This window comes from Oxyura jamaicensis, chromosome 1 (assembly GCF_011077185.1).
Source record: "Oxyura jamaicensis isolate SHBP4307 breed ruddy duck chromosome 1, BPBGC_Ojam_1.0, whole genome shotgun sequence".
Classification (NCBI taxonomy): Eukaryota; Metazoa; Chordata; class Aves; order Anseriformes; family Anatidae; genus Oxyura; species Oxyura jamaicensis.
The window spans coordinates 108,497,227-108,520,734 of record NC_048893.1 but is presented as its reverse complement, the minus strand read 5'-3'; the positions used below and the strand labels follow the sequence as shown (position 1 = coordinate 108,520,734).

The window sequence follows — 23,508 nt, the reverse complement described above, 5'->3', positions numbered from 1 at the left end:
GGGTACCGGGCTGCGGCTCCTGCCCCTGCCCCGGAGGGGATGGGGTGGGATGGGTTGGAAGGCAGGAGGGGTCCGTGTTGCCCTCAGCCCGGGAGGTTACCGGCGGGGAGCTGGAGGGAAGGGGTAGGGGCAGGCTTTCCAGCAGCTTCTCCCCCCGCCGTGTGTTTCCTTAGCTGAAGCCCTCGCTGGCCTGCCGGCGGTCTCTCGGGGCTCGTTTTCGCGTTGCTCTAGAGGAGGACCTTACCTTTGTGGCCTGCCGGCGGTTTCGCTAAGACAGGGCTGCAAGGTTTCAGTCGTCAGCTGCTGCAGGGGAGGGTTTCAGTCCAGACAAAACCCTGCTTTCATTTATAGAAACAACCCTCTCCCCCAGCAGGTTAACGTTTTTCTATGACACTTTAAAACCTCTTGACACTTCTGCCGTTTAAAACATCCTATCTTTTCATGTAACGACAAAATTACTTGAATACATCCATAAATTGAAGCCGCCCCAGGCTTCTCGTCCTCTGCATTTGGCATTGGTTTCTGATTAACCTGGCTGCCACTCTTACGTGTTTGTGGTGTCTAAAGGTGAACCTTATTTTCAGTTTTCCTAAGAACAAGTCTCATTTATTTAAGCATTGTGAAACAAATTACCGTTGTCATGGAATAGATCTTGAATAAATCCTTTGTGTTGCTCTTGGTAATTACATTTTTGAAGCATCTGCATATTATTATTAGATAGTCCCTGTATTTGTTTTGAGACATGAGATAAAATGTCTCATGACATAGAAAGAGTGAGCATGTCTTTTTTTCTCTCTTCCCCCTCCCCCTTTTTTGTTAAACCTGTAGAAGTCTTAGGAAAGCATGGAAGTCAGACCTGCTTTGCAGAAGATATCTTGAAGCACGAGAAGCTTTCACTAACATCATCTTGTGTTGGGCAGGACCGCCACCGATAAAGGCAAAATGGCTTTCAGTAAAGGATATCGTGTCTATCACAAGCTGGATCCACTTCCATTCAGTGTGATAGTGGAAGCCAGAAACAGAGAAGAATGTCTCATGTTTGAATCTGGAGCTGTGGCTGTCCTCTGTAAGTCGATATGTTTTGATAACTACATTGTAAAAAGTTGGCAGACTTGACATCCTGTATGCTCTTTGCTTTTATTTATGAAATATACAGAAGAAACAGTTATTCTGTTTTTATTTGCTGATGGAGGATCTTCTGATTTAAATGAAAAATGCTTCATCTTTAACTGCAGAGAGAGGTTTTTACACGTTTAAAAAGGTTTCATTGTGAATATGTACTCTCACATATTCTTATTTTTCTTCTAATAACATTCAACAACATCTGCTTATTTTTGGTTCTGAGCAATCTTCTGCTTTTGAATGCATGATGACTCATTAAGAAGCTAAATCTATATGTTGTATTTCATATAATAAAAAGTTCTGTATTCTTCAGTGATCCATCATCTTAATTTGTTTATCTCAGTTTGTGTTATGACTTTTTGATGGCTTTTCAATTTTTAGCTTTATTTCAGCCTTGTATTTTTAACCTATTGCCATACCGTGTGTGTTAGTTCATCATGTAATAAAATCAGTAAATATTTGGAGCAAGGTGTCTTGCAAAGTCATTTTTACATATTTTCAGTGGTATATAGAATGTTTCTATTAAATCCTTTTTGTTTTAAAGTCACAGTTGAGCAAGGACACTAAAATGAGAAGTGCAGGAAAGATCCTTGAAGTCTACAGATATGGTTTAAAAATGTAGTTCAGTTTGTATTTTTCAGTACGTAAACCTGAGCTCCTGGTTGCAGAAGGTTTCTAGGCTTGTTTTTGATTTTTACAGGAAGCTTGCATACAGTGGATGTACTTCTTTTGAACCAATAAGTTTTTGATGAGTTAATCCTGATGCCTGCTTATGGTTTTGTAGCCTAGCTATTCTGAGCAGCTGCTCAGCAGAAAATGGGAGCCTTGATTCATTGCCTGCAGTATGAGAGGGCTCAAAGAGCGGTGCTGCTCAGGAGGGTGCTCTGGCTCCGAGATGATGGAGTGGGCTGAGAGGGGCACGTTCCCTACTGCAACAAGACTCAAGGTTAGAAGTGAGAGCCCAGAAAATGAGTGGGGTTTGAAGTGTGTTTCCTTTCTTTGGTTTTTGCAATTGGTTCTCCTATAACTGTGTGTGCTCCCTGTCTGTGGCATTGCCTCTCTCTGAGGCACCTGACCGTCCCTGTGTCCTGTTAGGTGCTTAGAAGGCGGGCCATACTCATCTCTGCTGGACAGGCTGTATGAGCAAGTGCTCTCAGGCGTGTGTCTTCATCAGCATCTTAGTTACTGTGTGATTTGAACAAGCTGCCATTAACTGTTAGAGCCCTAGCAATGGGACATGCTAGGGTGGTGGACATTACAGCTGAATTTAACTTGCATTATCCAGGTGAAAAACAGTGCATGTTTTTCTCCCATCTTTTGAGAACTGTTTTTTTCTGATACGGTTCCTTCTTAGTACTGAAGTTGGCTTTGCCAGCAGTATTTGAATGGCATTTTGTGATGTGGATTGGGTTGGAAATAAGTGTCCAATCACAAGGCTAGCGAACAGGTTTAGCGAAGTCAGTAAAACAAGGGGAAAATGTTTTTGAAGATTTGTGGAAAACACTTACTTTAACACATACTTAGTAATTACTGCACGTTTAAGCTACCTAAGGAGGAATGTATTAAAAATTTATTCATGAAAGTTCTGCTCAAAAAATATGGAGTTAATCATTTCTTGTGCTGTGATACAGTGCAGGTAGCTGGGTAGGCTTTTCTCTCTAAAATTTCCAAATCTATACCCATATTGAAGTTCCTGCCCTCTCCTGTGCCTTGCATTGCCATAGGACGGAGAAATTAAAACCCAAAGGAATTTCAAAAGCCTCTCTCCTCTTGGGTTCTGGTTTGTCCTTGGTATTTTGATTGGTAGGTTGCAACATGGTAAATATTCATGCCTAGCTATAAGTAGTTGCTTTGAATCATGTTTTCAGTAACCTTAGCTCATAAACTGCTTACTCTTTCTATCTGGTAAATGGGCTTATTTTTCCAATACTGTGGTAGTTTTAGTTCCTTTTTTTTTTTTCTCTTAAACTCTCTACTGAATAATGATTTTTTTAATGGCTGAAAGGTCACAATTGTATGCTAGGTAGCAGAAAGGGGTTAGAATTTCCTTTTTCAGATTTTTTCCCTTTTATTTTGCTTGCTGTTTGCTTATGGTACGTATTCGTTTTAGTACATATTTAAAGGAGTACAATTACTGGTGCTTGGCTGTGGTTTGTAAAGTACTACTCCATCACTTTAGTCATGCCACAGATCTAGTCAGAAGAACCTAGTCTGTAGCCCCACAAACTTCAGGGTGTTGGTACAAACATGGTGGTAGGGGGATGGTTGGCCAGATGATCGTGGAGGTCTATTCCAACCTTAATGTTTCTAATGATTCTGTGAAACCTAATTTCAAAGCTAAAGTTAATGAAAGACTGGTCCATTGGGAAGTTCCCCCAAGACGTTTTTTGAATTCTGCATAAATAGATGGAAAAATGGTCAGATAAAGTGTGTGTTAATGCAGAGCAGCATCACTGCAAACTGTGAACAACCTTTTGTTGTTGTTGATGTTTATAACAGTTCTTAGGGTCTAAAAACTGATGAGACCAATCCTAGGCTGTTAGACGTTTTTCAGAAGATTTTAATAAATATCAAAGAGAAGTTGTCTTATGCCTGATCGCAGTTGCTGTCTGTATGTAGAACATGTGACATACGTACAACCTAGTGAAATACATTAGAACGGGAGGTGAATCATGTGGCTGGGTTCTGAGAGCCTTGGTGAACCACGTCTTGTGCAGTATGCACGCACAGAGAGATCTGTGTTTGAACTGAGTTTGGACTGAGAGAAAGGAACAAAAGCTTACTGATCCTTTAAATGTCATCTTAAAGGAAGTCCATCTGTCATTTTGCTGAGGGAAGGATAATGGTATTAACCTTCATCCTCTCTACATTCAGTGAAGTACTGCAAGATAATTCAGAGGGTTTCATTAGGCCCCTGCATGAAATGCTGTAGAATTCGTATCTTGTGTGTTTTTTCAGCGCGTGTTGTATTTGTGCTGAACGTGTTATTCAAGTCAACAGGGTAGGATGGAAGAAAGAAGAGTGTGGAAAGGGCAGTTCGCAGAGGGTTATTGTTGCATAATCGTTCAGTCTTAACGTGGAAGCAGTCCAAGCCATGCCTCTGCTGGAAGTGTTCTGTGCGCTGCGTGTGACATGGATTAGTTATTGTTACTGTGACCAAAACATCTGAGAGATGCTTTACTTGCGTTATATAAAAATACGAAATACCTCTTTTATCACCTCGTTCTGAGTATTGGGTTAGCCCAGGGTATTGAAGTCTGAAGGGATCCTGCCAACTTGCTTCTCAAGGCCTCGTGAGACATTTGGTTTTAAATGTCAGCAGCTTGACTGCTTCTTTGTTTAGAATTTAGTTGGAGGATGTCACCGATCTTCTTTTATTATTATCATTTGACATATAAAATAGGCGGTATATTTATTCTCTGAAATAGGGGCCTTTACTGAGATATCTTACCTTCAGAGATTTCATTGACCGAGCAGGAAGATGTTCTCTCTCCCTGTGCCTCTGGTGAGTCATAATGAAATGAGTGGGAAGCTGTTTTTACTCCTGTCGCCTGGGATGAGTAAAGGAGAATGTTCTGTCATTTGGGAAAATACTGCGCCCCTGAGTGGAGACAGAGCTGGAGCTTCGTGCGCATCCTTGGACTTCAGTCTTCTGCAAAGCTGACAAGAGAGCAGGTGTGAACAGGAAGAGGCACTGTGCCCACCCTGAGCTTTCTGTAGAGCTCGATAAATTAAGAGCTGTTAATAAGCTACGTGTGCAGCAGACATCCCGGTATTCGTAGTCATGTTTAGCAACACCATCACCCGTTCACGCTCCATTTCTAAGTAAATCCATTCTTTTAAAAAGAAAATTTTGATACTGCATCGCTGGGGCGGAGGAAGTAACAGATACCCCATCTGCTCCTGTGGACAGATATAGCATATAATTGTTTTGCAAGAGGCTTGGAGCTGATACGGTGCTTTAGGAAACTTAGACAGCCAGAAAACAAGCATATGAGCACCACGTATATGTACGTAATCTTGAAGGAGGGTAACATTCTGTATACTCACAACCTGCTACTGTGATATTTTTCTCCTCTTTTATTTTTTTCCCGAGATAATGTTTATGCCGCATTTTGAGTGGACTCGCATCCCCTTAATTAGGGAAGGAGAATATTTCAAAAGAAATTTCTACGTGCTATTTTTCATAATGGGATCCTACAAAATAAGCAAAATATAGATGTTTCCCTGTTTTGTATTTGTGTACACACAAATGTGTGTGTGTATATATATAGTAATAATAAGAATTACAACTTTTCAAGCAGTAATTTATCCTCTGAAAGGAGTGTCTGTGTTACAGAAAAGGTTACATGCAGGCTGTGGTAGGAACAATTTTTGAATGTATTGTGATACAATATTGTATTTGTCTGAAGCCAGTCTTACATACATACCAATGTAAAGGGACTAGGATAGATAGAGCAAATAGCAAATTCACCCCACCGTGCTCACTACTATTTTGACTAAGTGTCATCATTGGGGCTACACCTACCCATTAAACAGTATCTTAAGACATTTTGGAAGCCTCACGGAAGCACCAGCTACGGTGGGTGCTGAGTATAACTGTGCTGGTGGAGGAGGTTGTCATCTGTCCTCCTGTCATCAGCTGCCATTTGTGGAATTCCTCCTGAATTTACTGTCTTTTCAAATCTGCTGGGAAGGTGCTCAGCTCATTGCTTTCCAGGCTTTTCCAACAAAATCACATCATTTAACAAAGACAAGGTGTGTTAGCCTAGCACACTGTGAAAAGTTCAAGAAGCCTTTACCGTAAGAATTTTCCTGGGAGATTTTTGGAGGCAGTAACCTTTGCCTGAGAGGACTATGACCTGTTTGAATGGCATAATGGGGCTATGAAAATTTGGTCCACGACTCTGGAAATATTAGGAGGAAGGTTGCTCACAATAGAGTCTGAAAGCTCTTTGCTTTTCAGGTAGGCTAGCTTTACAGCAATAGCGAAGACCATTCCATAGCCATAGCACATCCCTGTGCATGATTTTACGAAGGGATTTTACTGAGAATGAATAACTATCTGCCTGAATATTCCTTTCTCAGCTCAGTAGATTTTCATTTTTGTGTTAGTACAGGAGTGATAGTAAAAGGTTTGGCTTTTTCCCTACTAGGCATCCATTGAATCATAGCTTTAGCTAATTAAATGTCTGTTAAGAAGGTTAGTTTGCATACTGGAATTACTCAGACATCATTTAGGCAAACTAATTAACTTCTCTACATTTGAGATAATTTGGTAGCTTTCCTGTATGCTAGCATGTATTTAAATTGAAACTTTTGTGATTGTAAATTATATTACAAATTAATCTGCATAGAACTTTACAGGCAAAAACTTGGTACTCATAAATTCATATGGTAAAATAACTTAATCAAAACAGTATTAGGAAAAAAGTGTATATTATAAATACTATAGATTTTTGTTTTCAATGAAAAACTTATACTTGGGTCTGAAAGCAATGAAAAAAGTGCTTGTAGGGTGTTATGTATGGCAGCTTTAATTTGTTTTTGCTTTGCCCTCGTCAGTGCAGTTAGTTAAAAAGATATGTTTTCTGAAGTAACCAGCAGTATGTTTGCTTAATATCGAGACAGATTTTTAAAGTAACCGTTAATTTTACCTGCTCATCTTCTACATTTTTGTTTTGTTTCAAACAGTTTAATTGGGTGTGTTGTATTTAAAATGCAGTTTCTAACATCTTGAAATGTCTTTTTCTTTTTTTTTCTTATTGCTGGGTAGAGGTGACATGTTATTTGGTGGTTCCTCCCCTCAGTCTTAAGATATCTGTAGATTACAGTAACATTTAAATGTGTATTTGAGGTGAATAAATATAATTAATAATTTGAACTAGCCAATAAAATGAAAAACAAACACCCTACTAATTCCAAACAATAATTGCATGAAGTATGGCAGCTTTAAATATCAGAGGTCTTCCAGTTTTCTTTGCATCTATTTTATGTCAACGAAGTATTGAAAGTAACAAAATGGTTCTTCAGTTGGTTGACTTATAAATGAAAGCATTTGCTTGGACTTTACTGTCTCTTCTATGTGGTGATATTCAAGTGTTAGCTTTCATTTAAATACCAAAATTTTAACTGTCCTAATTGGAGAAAAAGGTTCTAAATTTTAACCTTAAAAGCTCAACAAATTGTAAAACAAAACAAAAAACCCTTCAGATTTTAAACAGTTGGAAGTGGCAGTAGCATGTTTTTTTTCTCTCTTCTAACTTAGATGAGAGTAGTCTTGTTTCTGAAGCAGCTATACATAATTCTGGGATGCGTCCCATGTTCTACGTGGGAATTGTTGCTACCAGCTCATAATGCGTCATGATGCCACCTTGTGAACCCACCAAGAAGAGAACAGCTGTAGAAAGCCAAAATGATATTAAAGTTATTAATGTGATTATAGCTTTATAATTCTTGTAAAAATTGTAACATTCATTTTTAGCTGGGAATTAAACAGATTACATTTTGAACCAAGCTGTTGTGAGAGAGGATTTTTAATGGAGTTCCTTTTGTATAACAGTAAGAGGGCTGACATAATCCCTCTAAAATAATTTAATCAGTCACCTTTCTTAAGTGAGTCCGTGACTGCTAAGGTGTGATATTACAGATACACGCTTGTGATTTAACTTGGAACAAGTGCGACATTACCATTTAAAAATACTATGGCCTATTAATTTTTAATCAACATTGACTTAAAATTATTTTATTCTTTTTCTCTGGACACTGCAAATGAGGCTTGCTGGCTTTCAACCTGAACACTTTACAACTTGACCTGAAAACAACATTAAAAATGTGTTGGTGGTTATTTATTTATTTTTATTTTTATTTTTTGGACTGCCAAATAGCAATTAGTTATCTTTGTTTTAGAAATGAATCAACTTGAATCTAGTTAATGTAACGTATTAAGCTGGAGGTGCTTTTAATTTCCTTTCTGCTTATTGTCTGAACTCATGCAAAGTAATGGAGGATTATGATTATGTCCTCATAATATTTTCTGTCCATCACATAGACATATGTATGCTTGCATTAAGTCTACTGTTTAGTGCCCCATACATTGTAATTTAAATCCGTTAACTCCAGTGTTGTGGATGAAAGTTGTCATTCTAGTTACTAATTTCTGTCTTTAGAAGTTGCATGTTTTAACTCCTACTTCACAGCAAATGTTTAGCCTTTTTTTTTTTCAAATAGCCTCGATTGTATTTGCTTACCTACAATTATTTAAAAATAAATAGAAAAGTCAAATTTTGAAGAAACAGATTCATTAATTTGTAGGAGTTTATGCTCTTTTGAATGGATATTTATAATAGCTGTGCTTTTTTTCAAGGTATAGAGCTCATAAATCAAAAATCAAAAGGGTTCTCCTGGCTGCAGGCCAGCCCACCATTCCATGAAGAGATCTTCACATTCGTTAAGAATGTTACAGAGGAAATGAGGAAATGTTCTTGGAAATGACCTCTCCTTCTGTCAGGATTACCTTAGCCTTGCTGTGGTTTAACTTCTAAGCTGCAGTTCACCCAGCTGGTAATTTCAGCTGTTCACAGAAGAAACTGAAAGTTGGCTTTGTGTGTACTATTTAAAGGTGTTATAGAGATGAGGTCTTAGCCACATATTTTTGTGATTTCAGCTGCTCTTGCATATCCACCTTTATCTGAAGACGTTGTGTGCATCCTGACTGAAGTGAAAGGTGGCAGATCTCAATGAAGCTTTCTGCTCTGATGAGGAAGGAACAATTAAATGGGGAGAATCTGAATGGTTCCAGAGCACTTACGTTGTTCCTCACCCTGTTGTTGCTGACTGATAGGAAAATCCACAAATTTCTTTGGTATTATCGGAAATGGGAAATGCCACGTGCAGTGGCAGTCAATAATAATACCTGTCTGGATCTGCTCTGGCCTGGGAGTTCTTACTTCCATCCATGAATTAAAGGTATCCCTGTGGCTAGTACTGATGGAGATGCTGGTTTGGGAAATACTTTCTTATAAATGTTTGGAGTCTGAGTGGATTTCTGGTCTAAACCACCAGTACAAACACTTTTCTAATAACATTGCAGCTTGTTTGTGCCCCCACCAGCCCTACCTGCCCCTGGTGCCTCCCCTCTGGCCCAGGCCCCCACATCAGCCCCAGCAGGGCCAGGCTCCAGCTCCCCACAGCTCTGCCCGGCCCTGGACCAAGACAGGCTGATGTCCCAGCCCAACCTTGCCACATCCCTGTCCCCATGGCCCTGGCTGTCCCGGGGCTGTGTCTGACTCTGGATGCTCTCACCAGGCCCAGTCCTGACTCCTTGCTACAGCCTGACATCATGCCCTGTCCCACCAGGAGCCTGGGGCTGGCTCCTAGCCACCAGGGAGCTGCTGGTCCCTGCAGCTCGAGTGGAAGAAAACAGGAGGGAGCATGGCGTAGCTGTGTCTTCTTCCTGATTTCATCCTGACTTTTGCAAAATGCAAGTGCTGATCCAAAACATCCCTGCGTAGCCTGGGCCTGGTGCTTCTGTGGTGGGGAAGTGATGCAGTGCTGTGGAGCTTACCCTGAAGGAGTGTTAACTGTTCCTTTTTCTGCCGTCACTACTTCTTGTGGCTGCCTTCTTCTTCTGCTCAATTTCTTCAGGAAAGGAAGCTTATCTGAAAACCATTTGTTGGTTTGCTGTGTAGGCTTACTATCAGTCATCCCCAATTCGAAATATTTCAGATTTCATGGATGCTCAGACTGTGGGAGGGTTCACACTGTGTTGTACATACTGTATCTGAAAACCATGACATAAGACCTAGATGCTTTTGGTTGGTGTCTGGGAACTTGGATGGAAGAATAATAATTGACTGGCTACAGTAAGTTCTTCTATTTCTGTTTTCTGTTTGGTTTTGCCACGTTTTTCTGCTTTCTTAGTGGCTTTTTTTTTTCTTTTTTTTTTCTTTTTTTTTTTTGTAGATCTGAATTTGCAAAGCCCACATTACTTAATTCACTTCAGGCATTTATTTAAGGCTTAGGAAGGATAAAGGCGTTGTGTGCAATGGGAAAAGCAGAATAAATCCGCAGAAGACAGAAAAGCTGTTGTTCTAAGATGTCATTAAATGTTGCCAGGCACCCTCAAGAAAAACCCTGCAACAAGCTATTAGATGGAAACAAAACCTCATCTTTCATCAATAATTCAAAATGTGGAAGAACAACACAGCAGTTTTCTGCTTACCAGAAGTGGAGTTTAGATGAGTGTATTAATATTATTAAATGTGTATTGGAAGAACCACACTTTGAAGTTTAGAAGGCGTTCTTTCCTGCTTGTTGGTGATCTATTTAAGCAAGATACGGTTTGGTGATGCTGACAAAATCACTATATGTAAACAGTGTATTTAGATTAGCTGGGAGTTTTAACAGTTTTTATGAATCACGACTTTCAGAAGAATCATGCTGTTTTAATTCTCTTTTTCTTAGGTTCTAGGTTACAGGAATACAGCGTATCAGATAAATAGTTTTATTTTTATTTTTATTTTTTTTTTAAAGTGCACTTAATGACATCTTGAGTGAGCTTAGATTTCAGACTGGTGTTGAATAATTGTTTCATCTATATTGGAGATTCTGATCTGTTTTAAGAATAGAATGGGCAGACATTTGAACAGAAGGAATAGACTTGTACATGGGCAGGACTGTGGTAAGCTTAGGGAATACTCACTGGAAAGATTTACACTAGCCATTCTGAAGGAAATATAGCTAATGTGATGCAGAACGCTGCAGAGTGCCAGAGCAGTAGGTGTTTTGATTTACAGTTTATGTCAAACTGTTAGTCCAGCATCAAAGTGAAAATTAACTATTTTTGAGGAGGGAGAAAGCACTATTAGTTGTTGACCCAGAAATCTCTGTCTTCGTGGACCAGTGGCACAGCTGGAATTGTTGGTCCCTGTGCTTCAGGTGCAATCTCAGTCCAGAGCAGAAGCTCAGGACTGGCCAGATCCTGTTCCTGCTCTGTGGTGTTGGTGTCACCTGGACCTGCCATCAAGCTTGTTTGCCTGGTTTTTCAGGAGCAAATCAGAGTTCTAAAGTGTACACTAAAATTAACTCACTGGTAAGCAGTGGTAGATGTACTTTATTTTCTTCTAAAATAATACAAATCAATTTTCTTTCACAAACTTCTACTAAAAATTGTTTTCCTAATGTACGACGTGAATTTAAAATACTGTTATGTGGTCCTGCAAGAGTTTAGATTGCCCTGGAATATAGCTAAAACTAGATAAACTGCACTTGTGATACTGTAGTTTAGTTATCTGAGAATAATACTGTCATTTCATGGTTTTATTCTTGGAGACAAATTATTTATTTATTTAGAAATCATTTAGCACTACTCTAATTTTAACTAATTGCAGAACAGCACTCTCATGGATATAATTCACATATGTTTTAGATGCTTTTTATATTAGGAGGTGATATTAGAAATGCAAGCATTCCCCTTTACTATCACTTGGAGATTTTGAAAGATATTTCCTTTTTTGTTGCCTCAAAACAGTGCGTGACCACATACTGTAATATAATCAAATACTTATTTTCTACTATAAAAAGCCACGTGCTTCTATGTTCTGATTTCTTTCTGGCAACTTCATTTAAGCACTAAAGCTGTACTCTTGGATTTTCAGTTTAGAGTGGACTCCCTGCCACACTATATACAGTCTTTACCATCATAACATCTTGTGTTTTCTCTCCTCAGCATCTGCAGAAAAAGATACAATCAAGAATACCTACTCCAAAGTAATGGATGCATATGGGCTTCTAGGTGTTTTAAGATTAAACCTTGGTGAGTAAACCATCTAAAACGTTATTTTTTTTGTTTGGGAAATAAAATAGTTCTGCTTCTGTAAAACTGCACGGCACAGGATCTCCAGAACAGGAACTGTGCTCTCTTTTTATTTTTTGACTTTGTGGAGTAACTTGCAAGTTTGGAGCACTCCCAGAAATGAGGGAGTGGACAAAAATAACTTCCGTTTTTGCAATCCCTGTTATTTTCAGCATAGTTTCTCCTGTTTGTGTTTCCTTTTATTCTGTTGAACTTGAAAATGGCTTCTTGATGTTGCTTATGTTTTCATGTTTTTAAACCAAATCGGGTTAAGATCATGTACATTTAAGAACATAAATATGTCAGCATCACAGTCTACTAAGAGTCATTCTCTTACCATTGCGTTTTCTGGTTTCACAGGAGACACGCTGCTACATTATTTGGTTCTAGTAACAGGATGCATGTCTGTGGGAAAGATTCAAGACTCTGAAGTCTTTCGAGTTACTTCCACTGAATTTGTATCATTACGAATTGATTCATCAGATGAAGATCGTATTTCAGAAGTGCGCAAAGTTTTGAATTCAGGAAACTTTTATTTTGCATGGTCCGCAACTGGTGTCAGTTTAGATCTTAGTCTTAATGCTCACCGCAGCATGCAAGAGCACACCACTGACAACAGGTTTTTCTGGTGAGTTCATAGTGTGTTTTATCAGACGTTATGTAGAACAACACATGCCTGTGCAGACTAACTTGTGCCAAGTTTTTTAACCTTGTCTTTATCAGCTCTTAGGTGTATGCCCTTGTCTCACAAATGTCTCACAAACTTCTATCTTAATGATGCAATGTATCCATGGCCACCTGGAATTTCTTAATTGGAAGAGACAGACTTTTTACTGCTTGGGATACTATACTTTGATCTGAACAGTTGGTCATGATGTTACGTTTCAGCTTCGGTGTGTCTTAATTCTTCATCAGATGTGTCAGTTTCTTTAAATGAGTGTGAGCATGGAACTTTAAAGAAAATTTTCATCATTTGAGCATTCTGGCTTCTAAAATGGTGTGCAGTTTATATGTAGTTTCCAAATGGGTTTCTACGTATTGAAGGCGTTTAAGATTTTTATTACACAGATGATAGAGTTCTCGCTAATTTTGTTGAAACAGAGTAGGTATACTACAGTGCACATTGCTTGGCTGCTGAACTTACTACCTTTTTTTTACAGAATATCTTTCAATAAAGATACAGAATTGACACAGAATTCTCCTGTTTCTGCCAATAAGCAGGTTAAGTAACACCAGAGATGCAGTCTGACATTTAGGGAAGGTGAACAAATTCTGCTCCCTTATTTTCAGCCTTTGTTAAAAATTGAATATGTTTCCATGACCATTGGAAAGGTCCTGAAGTTCTGGCAGTAGGTTGCTTGAACAGGTGAAAAGCTCTCTCTTCCCCCTCTTTTGTTCATTATGCAAGACACCAAAACACCTCTGCCACTGTTTTGGTCAGATAGAGGAGTTATGATCCGATTACTACATAAGACCAAATATGTCTGTTAGGACAGAAAATAAGCTGTAGGTTTCAGAGGCTTATACCTTAATGTAGATATGCAGGAATTATGGGAACCTAGTTATTTATGTCTGGAAGACTGAGCTCCATCTTGATAGGTCAGTAATTCAAGGCTTGAGGTGATGATACCTGCTGATCCTATCCAAATCAGATTGGCCTTGCATTTTATCCCCTGTTGCAAAACTTCTTAAGTTACCTGGCTTTTTTTCCAGTAAGAATCAGTCTCAACAGGAGGAAAATGTAGTGTCCCAGATTCCAAGATCTAGAAATGTAGACACTAAAAGTGAATAATAGGAAGTATTCTGCTTATGCATTTCAGTAAGCTCTCTTGGGCTTTTTCTAATTCAGAAGGTCTGGTCTCAGATTGTCCAGGCAAGAATATTGTCCACTTAGTCTTCTATTGTAATGCGTAAATTGTATTTTTCTGTGAAATGAATGCATTCACCTGATTTGATTCTTCCTTAATGAGTATTTTTAAAGCAGCCAAGGTGTTTGATGAATTGCAGGCGTATTTTTTAAAATTAGAAACTTAGAACGAAAAGGCTAAAGTTAAAGTAAATAGCTTCAACCATTAAGCCAAACATTATTTGAAATTATGATAGAATTTTCTGGGCAGTGATGAAACAATTCCCTTACTAGAGGTTGCTTTTCTTTGCTATACAGAAAACTTTACTTCCTTTTTATACGATCGAAGAAGATCAAAAGCCAAGTCCCAGTAGAGTGAGGTAAAACAAACAAAAACCCTCACAAAACCCAACCTTCAGTCTTATTTATTTTCTTCAGTGTAACTACTTAATGTGTGGGTATATCCAGATTGTGGATCTTTCTTTCATTTGAGTAGTAATTGGTATTAGAGTTGGGTGTATGTAATACATAATGTACCAGCACTTAACCCTGAAACTGGTATTTTCAGAAATTTGAAAATCAAATGGTTATGAATGTATTCTTGGGAAAAAAAAAAAAAAAAAAAAACCTTGAACTGCTGTGGGTTTGTTTTTTTTTGCTACGTGAAGAGCAGAGGCTGTAAGTGTTGGTTATTTTATTTTATTTTTTTTTGAGATCATTACAATTCGTGGCTACACCCCATACTCTTATTGTGCCATGATCAAAGCAATTCTCTTGGGACCTTTGCTATTTCAAGTATATTTAAATAATAATTATATAATGAAACTGTCATACATGTTCTTCTTCTCTTATCTGTCGTAGTTGGGCATAAGATCTAAGAAGTTAGCAGCTGGTTTAACAAATTGAGCTGTGCTTTATTTCCTTCCCATTTTTTTTTCCTGATAGGAACCAATCACTGCATCTACATCTGAAGCACTATGGTGTGAATTGTGATGACTGGTTGTTACGGCTCATGTGTGGAGGAGTGGAGATAAGGACAATTTATGCAGCTCACAAGCAGGCAAAGGCTTGTCTCATTTCACGACTAAGCTGTGAACGAGCTGGGACCAGGTTTAATGTTCGGGGAACTAATGATGATGGTCATGTTGCGAATTTTGTTGAAACAGAGCAGGTATGTTAATTACGGTCCACGTTCACTTGCCCGATGAGCTCAATGTAAACAAGCATGTGGATAGTTTTTTGCCCTAACTCTACAGATTGTGAGTTGTCCATAACCAAAGATACGGGAATAGCTCCTTCGCTGCTGAATAAGGAAACTAAGTAGCTTACATAATTCGATGATCTTGGTTTTTAGTGTAGCTTGAGGTCAGGGCATGCATGGGTCTGAGTTTTAATAGCCTAAGAAGTTGCTACCCATCAGCTGAACTGCTGTAGGAAGCCATACTTGCTTTTAACCTGAGCTATGAGTGAGAGTGTACTACTTTTAGCTTGAACTAATTGTAAACATCAGGAAAAGAGATTTTGGCAAGTATGTGTTACCTGGTGGTTGGGCAAAGATAAAAGCATTCCCATGATTACTTAATATGGCTCAGCTAAAGGTAGTCTTTAAAGCTACTCTAATTCCACTGCATTTGATTGCCCTTATTATAGAGAAATGCACAAAGCTATTGAATCATTCTTTGCTGGACTTCCTTTGCTTATTTCTTATGATAACCTTATTATCAAGGGGTTGTTCCTGCAACTGTATTCATGTGAGTAGGTAATCTTTGACTGACTGACTCCTGCAAAGCCTAGGTGACTTCAGCAGGATTTTATCTAGATAGGGCTCTGTCCATGCACATCCAATTTTAGGAGCTTAGTCAGAACGCTGTCCTTACAGTTTCTCTAAGTTTCCTGGCAGATAATGTCACTAGATGACTGTGTCGTATCATCCTACTTAGTTTTCTTTCCTTTACACACAAGCCCCACTGTATTTTGGATTCTAACGCACAAAATCTGTGCAGGTGTTCTGTGTAGGCTGCATTGTTATTTTCTATGCATAGGTTTACCTCCCAACTGTTATGGGTCTTGTGATGGAAGAAGCAGAAAACATACAGGAAATTCTTACCAAGTTTTTAAATGTCATAGTACAAAAGTCATTTAGGTGATATTAATAAAATCTTGACGTATTTGCTTAGACCTTCTGAATTTGGCAGGAAGCATAGAAGTGCCAGAACTTCCTGTATGAATTGTTCAGAGTGGGGAGAGGAAAAAGTGTGGGGAAGACAACTGGTATTTTAGCTTACCACCATGGAATAGGCAACATGTAAATATATTTTGTGTGTGTGTAGCTAAGGCTAAGAAAACTAAAACTTTCTTACACTCCCTAGTGCCTGTTAATACGATGTGTTGTTTTTTTTCTCAACAGGTGATATTTTTAGATGATTCTGTGTCGTCTTTCATACAGATTCGAGGATCTGTTCCATTATTTTGGGAACAGCCAGGCCTGCAGGTAAGCAGGAGATGGCTCTAATTATCATTCATGTCCATGTCTTTTTAGGCATCTTAGAGTAGTGCTTAGGCTCTTCTGCACAATTACCAATTAGGATGAGGTTGTCCTTTGGGAGTAAGTAGGTATTATTGTTCAATACACTGAGCCTGCTACTCTGGAGTCTCTGAATGCTGTTTTGCATGTAACTAACATCCATTACTTTGAGATGTTTTGGTTTTGAAATTGAGTTTTTCTGTTTTAATTTAAATTATTGTTTCAAAATAGGTTATCTAAGGGCATACAAAGAGACTTGTTTCTTTTGAATTGTTCTTGAGTATGAGCCTTTTCAAGAAGTCATATGGATCAAGACTAACTGCAATATAATTACACCCCAGTTTTCTTGAAAGAGGGATTGTATCAGCAACTCCTGTTGAGATATATTTTTATAGGGAAAATTCTAAGAAGTTCATTCTTCATAGTTACTGTAGGGTCCTTAAGCTAGACATATAGTAAGTAGAGCCACCAAAATATGTACGTACCTTTTATTCAGAACAAAAAGTAATTCGATGATGTGACTAAATATATTCAATCAAAAAAGTTATTTTTAGAAAAATAAGAGGAACTTAAGAAAAATCAATAAAAAGATTGCACAGTGTAGCAAGTAGAATAAATTTGGGGGATTTAATTTAGGTAGTGAAATGAATTTTTAGGTCACATTTAGGATTAAGAGGTCTTTGAAGAGTTAGTCAAATGTGTAAAGACAAATAATTTAATGTAATCTTCATGTCATAGGTGGGATCCCATCGTGTCAGAATGTCAAGGGGTTTTGAGGCGAATGCACCAGCTTTTGACAGGTGAAGTGATGTCTTGGCTTTTTGTTAATGCTCTTCAAGCTGCTAATAAGTGATGCATCAGTGTGATGGATGTGTTATTTCAAACAGGAGGCTTTGCCTATATAATGTGATTCAGCAAAGCAGTGAACTGCCTGGGCAGCTTTTTGAAACTGCTACAGGTTTGTTTGCACCTTTGAGTGCTTTGTTGAAAAGTTTGAAGAAAATTTAAGAGTGTAAATACGTTATTAAATTGGGAACAAAAATTGTAATAGGTTTACACTGAATAATCTATATTTGTCAGCGGCTTTATAAAAGTGAAATTTCAATTTTATTCCCGTCATAATTCAGTTTCACAACCTGATGGTTTTAACTAAATGTATTTTGTTAAACAACTTTTTGGTGCTATTATCCTAATTGAACAGCAATCAATTGATAGATGCTATCATTCAGTGATACTGGCTTGTTTGGCCACGATGTAATAAAAGGCTTGCAGGAATTATTAGAGTAGCCAGTAAATTAGTGTAGTGTCTCAGTCAGGGTTTCACCTGTTCGTATTAATTCTCATCACGCCAGAAAATGTGTGGAATTTTTCTTCTGTTAACAGGCATTTCCGAACTCTTAAAAACTTATATGGCAAGCAAATTATTGTAAATTTACTTGGGGCAAAAGAAGGGGAGCACATGCTCAGCAAAGCTTTTCAGGTAAGTACTACCATTCTCTCACCGTGCTTGTTATGAAGCTTTTATATAACCATTGAGAAATGAAATAGGTGTGCTGTTCCCTGCAGCACCTACTACTTGGAGTTAAAATTGCATTTATCATAAAAGTACCACTTAAGATAACATGAAATGATTTTTTTTTTTAAAAAAAAAGCTAGATTTACAGTTATTTTTTGATTCTCTTCAGATTTGTTACTGAAAAATTGTAGCAGAAACAGACAACAGTGAAAGATGTTCAGTTATTTTCATATTTTATGCTTCTAAGTGGCCTATTTATAAAGGAAATCTTTTTTTTTTGCACAGTAACGCTGGCAATTGATGTTTCATGGCATTTCATACTGTGGCATTTCTTTTTAAAATCTTGGAATTTCTGGGTATATTACTTTAATATAAAAAAAAAATCACAAATCAGTTTTGCAATTTAAACTTAAAAGCTGCTTTTTGATTAAATAGGAGTATTTGTTCAGAAGGTATTGACTGTAACTGGCTACTATGAATTCCTGCTAGGTAGGTTAAAAATAACAGTCATGCTGTAGTCCGCAAATGCTGACAATTTGAGAACCTCTGTTTGAAGCCAGAGAACATGTCAGTAGCCATGTGTTGTTTCCCTTCCCCTTTTTCTCTTTCCCTTTGTATTACAATGGTTGAATATTTTAGGCAATTTACTAGCACCTCTTACGTATCCAAGCTATCCTGGCAGGAGACATTATTGCTCCCATGTGTGTATCAACGCCCAAAACTGCTTATAGCTCTACCAACAAAGATTTTGTGAGCACTTTTAGGATTTTTCAGGGAATAATTGAGGAAGTTTTGCTCAAACCACCCTCCATAGCAATCTAAATTTGTCTGTTTTTTATTTTTTCTCTCTCTCTCCTGTAGTTTATGGAGTATTTAGTCAGTCCTCATTGCTGGCAGCCATGTCTAAAAGGGCTTCCACTGAAACAGCTCTTTGCAAGCTGAAGCATTTTAGCAGAAGAAGCAGCTTTCATATGCATACTGTCTTGGTGACCCCTAGTATTGTAAGCAAAAAAACCAACTTCGATTGTGGCAAGAAAAAACACGGGGAAAATATTAATCAGTTCTGAGTAACTTATTGAACTATAATAATAAAAATGTTTTCTTCTTTCCATTACAGAAAACATGTAATAGATAAACATTTTTAAAGCAGTTCTATTAGTTAACCTCTTATTTAGCTTCAGCTGTTCTATGTACATTTATTGGTATATTTATGTTTTTCTTCTGTTTAAAATATCAGAGCCACTTGAAAGCATCTGAACATTCATCGGATATCAAAATGGTGAACTTTGACTATCATCAAATGGTTAAAGGTGGAAAAGCAGAAAAACTACACAGTGTGCTTAAACCTCAAGTCCAGAAATTCTTAGAGTGTGGATTTTTTTATTTTGATGGAAAAGAAGTTAAAAGGTTTGTGTTTTCTGGAACTTTACTCAAATTAAATTATGTTTTTAGGGTGCTTGTTACCCTGTAGCAAGAGGATAAGAGGAAAAATATTTCTAGTTATTTATGTTGTTGTAGTTTTATTGTGTACAAGATGATGTTCAACAACTAAAGTATGAATTGCTTATTTTATTAAAATTTTGTCTTGTTCTGAATATGCTCTGAAAGTCTTGATGGAAAATGAGACATTGATGGTGTATGACTTAATTTCCATCATTTTGGTGAGAATGGGGAATTGTCCTTATTCTTGGGTATACCCACATAGGATTAAAGGATGATTGTTTTTTCCTCTGTAACGTTATTCATATTTTCTTCAGCAATAGAGCTTACCACTTTCTGTTTGTTGTGAATGTTGATGTTCAGTACAATCTTTCTCAAAGTTTGTTTGTCTGGATTTTCCCCATTGACAGATTTAGTTCTTTGCAAAATGAGTAACTCACAATAGCCATAGAAGTTTAAAACGTAATGAGTCATAATACCTTCTTGGTGTAAGATCTTTATCCAACACAAATGATTTCTAGAGGCTTTAAAATGAAGTTTTTGCCACTTGGGAGAATTATAATTACAAAAGTATCTTGTCAAGATGGGTGTGCAAAAAATATACATTGAAATGTCCTTGTGTAAAACTGAAGAAGCAGCTGTTCACTAACCTCGATAACAAGATGTATTACTTAATTTTGATCAGCAGTCTGCGTTTTGCAGTTCATATAAAAATACATCATCAAAGTAACAACTTATTCTCGTACAGCTAGTTGACGAAGAGGACATAAAGGTAGTCTAGAGAGACATTTTAGCAGCTGATGTTTGCTGTATGTCACGGATTTCCAATTTTACCAAATTCTTTTTAGCTCTAACTTCGGGTAAAGAGAGAAATTCTTTCTAGTACTTGTGGAAGTGTTGAGATTTGCATTGGGCAGTAAACTGTTACTATGGCAGAAACTGTAATTATAGTTGTTAGCAGAACTCGGGGGGTCTGCACCTCTGTGGTAGCAGGGATGCACATTTTATCCCCTGCTCTGTGCTGCCCAGCCCTGCTGTACGTGTACTTCTGTCCTTGTTTCCCTATCCCTTTTTCTAGAGCAAAGGCTGTACTTATCTCAGCAGGAAAAGAGAGGCAGGGTTAGAAATAGGCAACTATTCCTGTTCTTCTCCCCTTCACATCCTTCCTCCTTTTAATTAATACCAGAGCAGAGCTGCTGTGTGGGGTTTTTCCATGAGAGGAGAATTGTTGAGCAAGGAGGATGCTGCGATGTCCTGGCTTCCATCTTCCAGTGCAGTGGGAGAGGAGATGAGAAGAGGGTTCCAGTGCCACTCTGACCTGGCTGTGGGATTAGATACCCCAGGGTATTATTACCCCAGGTCTAGTAGACCCATATGAGATTAGATGTAGTGGGAGGGTGGTTAGGTCTCAAAACACTTTTCCAAAAGCACTAAAAGCTTTTTTTTATACTATAAAAATGATATATTCCCATCCCTTTGTGGAGTGTACTACTTGGTCTTGCTGGAGTGTCAACTGATATTATCCAATAACAGAATGAAAGCAAAGTAGGCTGTGACTTGTGATAACTTCAAGAATTGGATGGAGTTCATGGACCATCTCCTTTGGAGAATGTAAGATTTTCTTTGAATTCTGGTCTCAAGTTGTTTTCTACTTCAAATCAAACACAGAGATAGTAATGAAATGAAATAATATTGGAGAAGGTTTTTCAAAACTTTCAACGCTTTTTTGATTAGATGTTCAAGTAGAGTAAAAAAAAAAAAAAAAGTAGATGTCCAAGTAAAGCTAAGTGTGATGAAGCTTTACTCACTTAATTGGACAATGTGTGTAGTGGGAATGTTGAAAGACACAAAGTATAAATCACTGGGAGAACCATCAGAAGTTAATCCTCATAGACAGCCAAGAAGAACATGGACATTGCCTATCAAGATCCTTCGGAGAGCTTTTTAGAATGGATTGATGGGCTTCTTTCAAAGAAAGAGAGCATTTCAGGGACCCCAAGGGCCTCAAGCATCTGTTGAGCTAAAGGGAAGAGGTTTATTTTTTCATTTTTATTTGGGGAGGAAAGAGAAAGTAAAGAGAGGCTAAAATTCCTGTTACTCTCAGCTTAATTAAGGAAATCAAACCGTTGTCCTAATACGTTCTTAGTTTTGTTTTCATATTTGTTACTGTTTTCCATTGAAATTCTTGTGAAACATGTTTTATTTTCAAAGAATCCAACTAACTTCATCTTGCATAATACCTTAATGAAGAAAGCAAGGAGAAAGGCAGAAAAATAAAGTCAGTCTTATTTTATTTGCAGAAAATAAATTACTTTTACGTAATGAAAACTGTTGCAAATTTCCCTGTTATTGTAGCTAACCCTCTATTGCCGATGCATTTATAAATGTACTTGAGATGACAGTAACAACGCAGTGACAATACCCTGATTTACTTCTCTGAGTCAGATCTTGATGTCCCTGTCTTTTGCTGATGATATGTGTGTTAAATGAGTTATTTCAGTTGTTTTCTCTCTGTCTCTCGTTGTCCTTGGCACAGATCTCAAAGTGGTACTGTCAGAACAAACTGCTTGGACTGTCTGGATAGAACAAACAGCGTGCAGGCTTTCTTTGGCTTAGAGGTAGGAAAAAATAACATGGATTTTGAGATAGAGTTGCTCCTGGTGCTTCTGTAGGAATCAGATTGTAAAAGTAGCTGTGTGTTCTGTATGATAGCTGAATTAAAATGTATTATAGGTTGCTGTTGAATTTATAGCATGTTTATCCTTTTATTCTGTGGCCAGCCAGCTCTTAGTAGTTTGCAGAAGCTGTGGTTGTGTAGTAGCTGTAATTACACAGCATTATGAAAAATGTTTCCCTCTTTTTTTTTTTTTAGGTATCAGTTTGGCTTTTAAGGTTCAGGCATGCAATTACAAAACTGGTGGTAGTGTTGTACACAAAAACATTCCCAATTACTCTGTTAGGTGAAGTTCTTCAGCATATAAGATTACAGTTAGCATCTACCAGTGCTGTGTTGTCTTATTTTCACAGCACTGTGCTGTGAATTCTTCATGGGAGAATGTTGTGGTTGAGGCTTTGGCCACGTACAGGTTAATGTGGAGTTGGACAGTAACCGTGGGATTCAGTCCTCTTGCAGGGCTGTGCTTCAGCAAGTTGGCTTGCTCTTGAAACATTCTGAAACGTTGCTTCTTGTATTTTAATTATATTACAGTAGTTTTTATGGCATAACAGAAAGTATAGTATAATGCTGGTGTGGCAAACATAGATACACAGCTCTGAATTTTGCTTTGTCATGCCTTTTGAGGAATGAAAGTGATATTTCTTTTTAGACCAGATGTGTCAAACTTTTCCTTTGTTAGAGCTAAATTATAATTTCAGCTAAAATATGAGAGCTAAAATTGTAAAAACTAATAAGAATTAAAATTGTAAGTCCTTACTAGCTTCTTGCTTAATTTTAGAAGTCGACTACCCTAAATGCTTTTTAAAAAATAAAAAAATAAAAAAAAAATTCTCTTCATTTATAAAGTACTGAGCTGTGGATGACCAGCTAAAATTACAAGATGAAGTATGCAATTTCTGAAGTTTTTCTCATTTATTTCTACCTAACTTCCTCTGCAAGTTTCCTTTTGTAACTTCTGTTAATTTCTGCCCAGCCTTCACAAAACTATCTATACAAGATCTTATCCTTCGTCATTTTAGACTCCTTTTCCTTGCCAGTGAATACCTCAAGGTTTTTTAAAGGTTTTTAAAAGCTCTTGAAAATAGCTTCTTTTATTAGCTTTAATCTTCTGTATTTATTTTCAGTATTACGTTGGTAGCCATAAATGATAGAGACTGACTTGATTTTTTTTTTTGTAAGTTAACTTGATTCCATAAACCAGGATTTCAAGAAAGGTACAATATCCCATTTCTATGTCCCTGAAAGTAATAATGTATTTAAATAATACAACTTAAATATAGAATAATGTGTTTATACATATAAATGTATTTAACGTAGAGCAAATAGTGGAAAAAATAATTCAGGTATATTGACTGCAAGTGTGAAGACAGCTGTTTGTGAGAAAAACTTATGCATGAAAACAAAATGAATGACAGCAGCTGTTGCGATTTCACTCATCACTGAGCTCCATTCCTGTTGCGTTTTGATAATAACAAACACATTGACCTCTATTACTCTTTTTTTTTTTTTGGGGGGGGGGGGGGGGGGA

At 37.6% G+C, this 23,508-nt stretch overlaps 1 protein-coding gene across 11 annotated transcripts in view; it reads left to right on the top strand.

Annotated features, from left to right (window-relative positions):
- The first annotated feature begins 305 nt into the window (after positions 1 to 305).
- SYNJ1 (synaptojanin 1) overlaps positions 306 to 23,508 on the top strand; it is a 64,429-nt gene continuing 41,226 nt past the window's right edge. For 4 of the 11 annotated variants that reach the window (XM_035315639.1, XM_035315635.1, XM_035315634.1 and 1 more), the window contains exons 1-10: positions 306 to 567; positions 829 to 1,066; positions 11,852 to 11,938; positions 12,338 to 12,605; positions 14,769 to 14,994; positions 16,231 to 16,314; positions 17,086 to 17,147; positions 17,731 to 17,827; positions 19,101 to 19,270; positions 21,840 to 21,921. In XM_035315639.1, coding sequence (XP_035171530.1) covers positions 943 to 1,066; positions 11,852 to 11,938; positions 12,338 to 12,605; positions 14,769 to 14,994; positions 16,231 to 16,314; positions 17,086 to 17,147; positions 17,731 to 17,827; positions 19,101 to 19,270; positions 21,840 to 21,921 — 1,200 coding nt within the window. In that variant the 5' untranslated portion in view covers positions 306 to 567; positions 829 to 942. Of the gene's footprint in view, positions 568 to 828; positions 1,067 to 11,851; positions 11,939 to 12,337; positions 12,606 to 14,768; positions 14,995 to 16,230; positions 16,315 to 17,085; positions 17,148 to 17,730; positions 17,828 to 19,100; positions 19,271 to 21,839; positions 21,922 to 23,508 lie in introns of those variants that run through there. The other 7 variants (XM_035315637.1, XM_035315631.1, XM_035315630.1 and 4 more) reach the window with 4 other exon arrangements.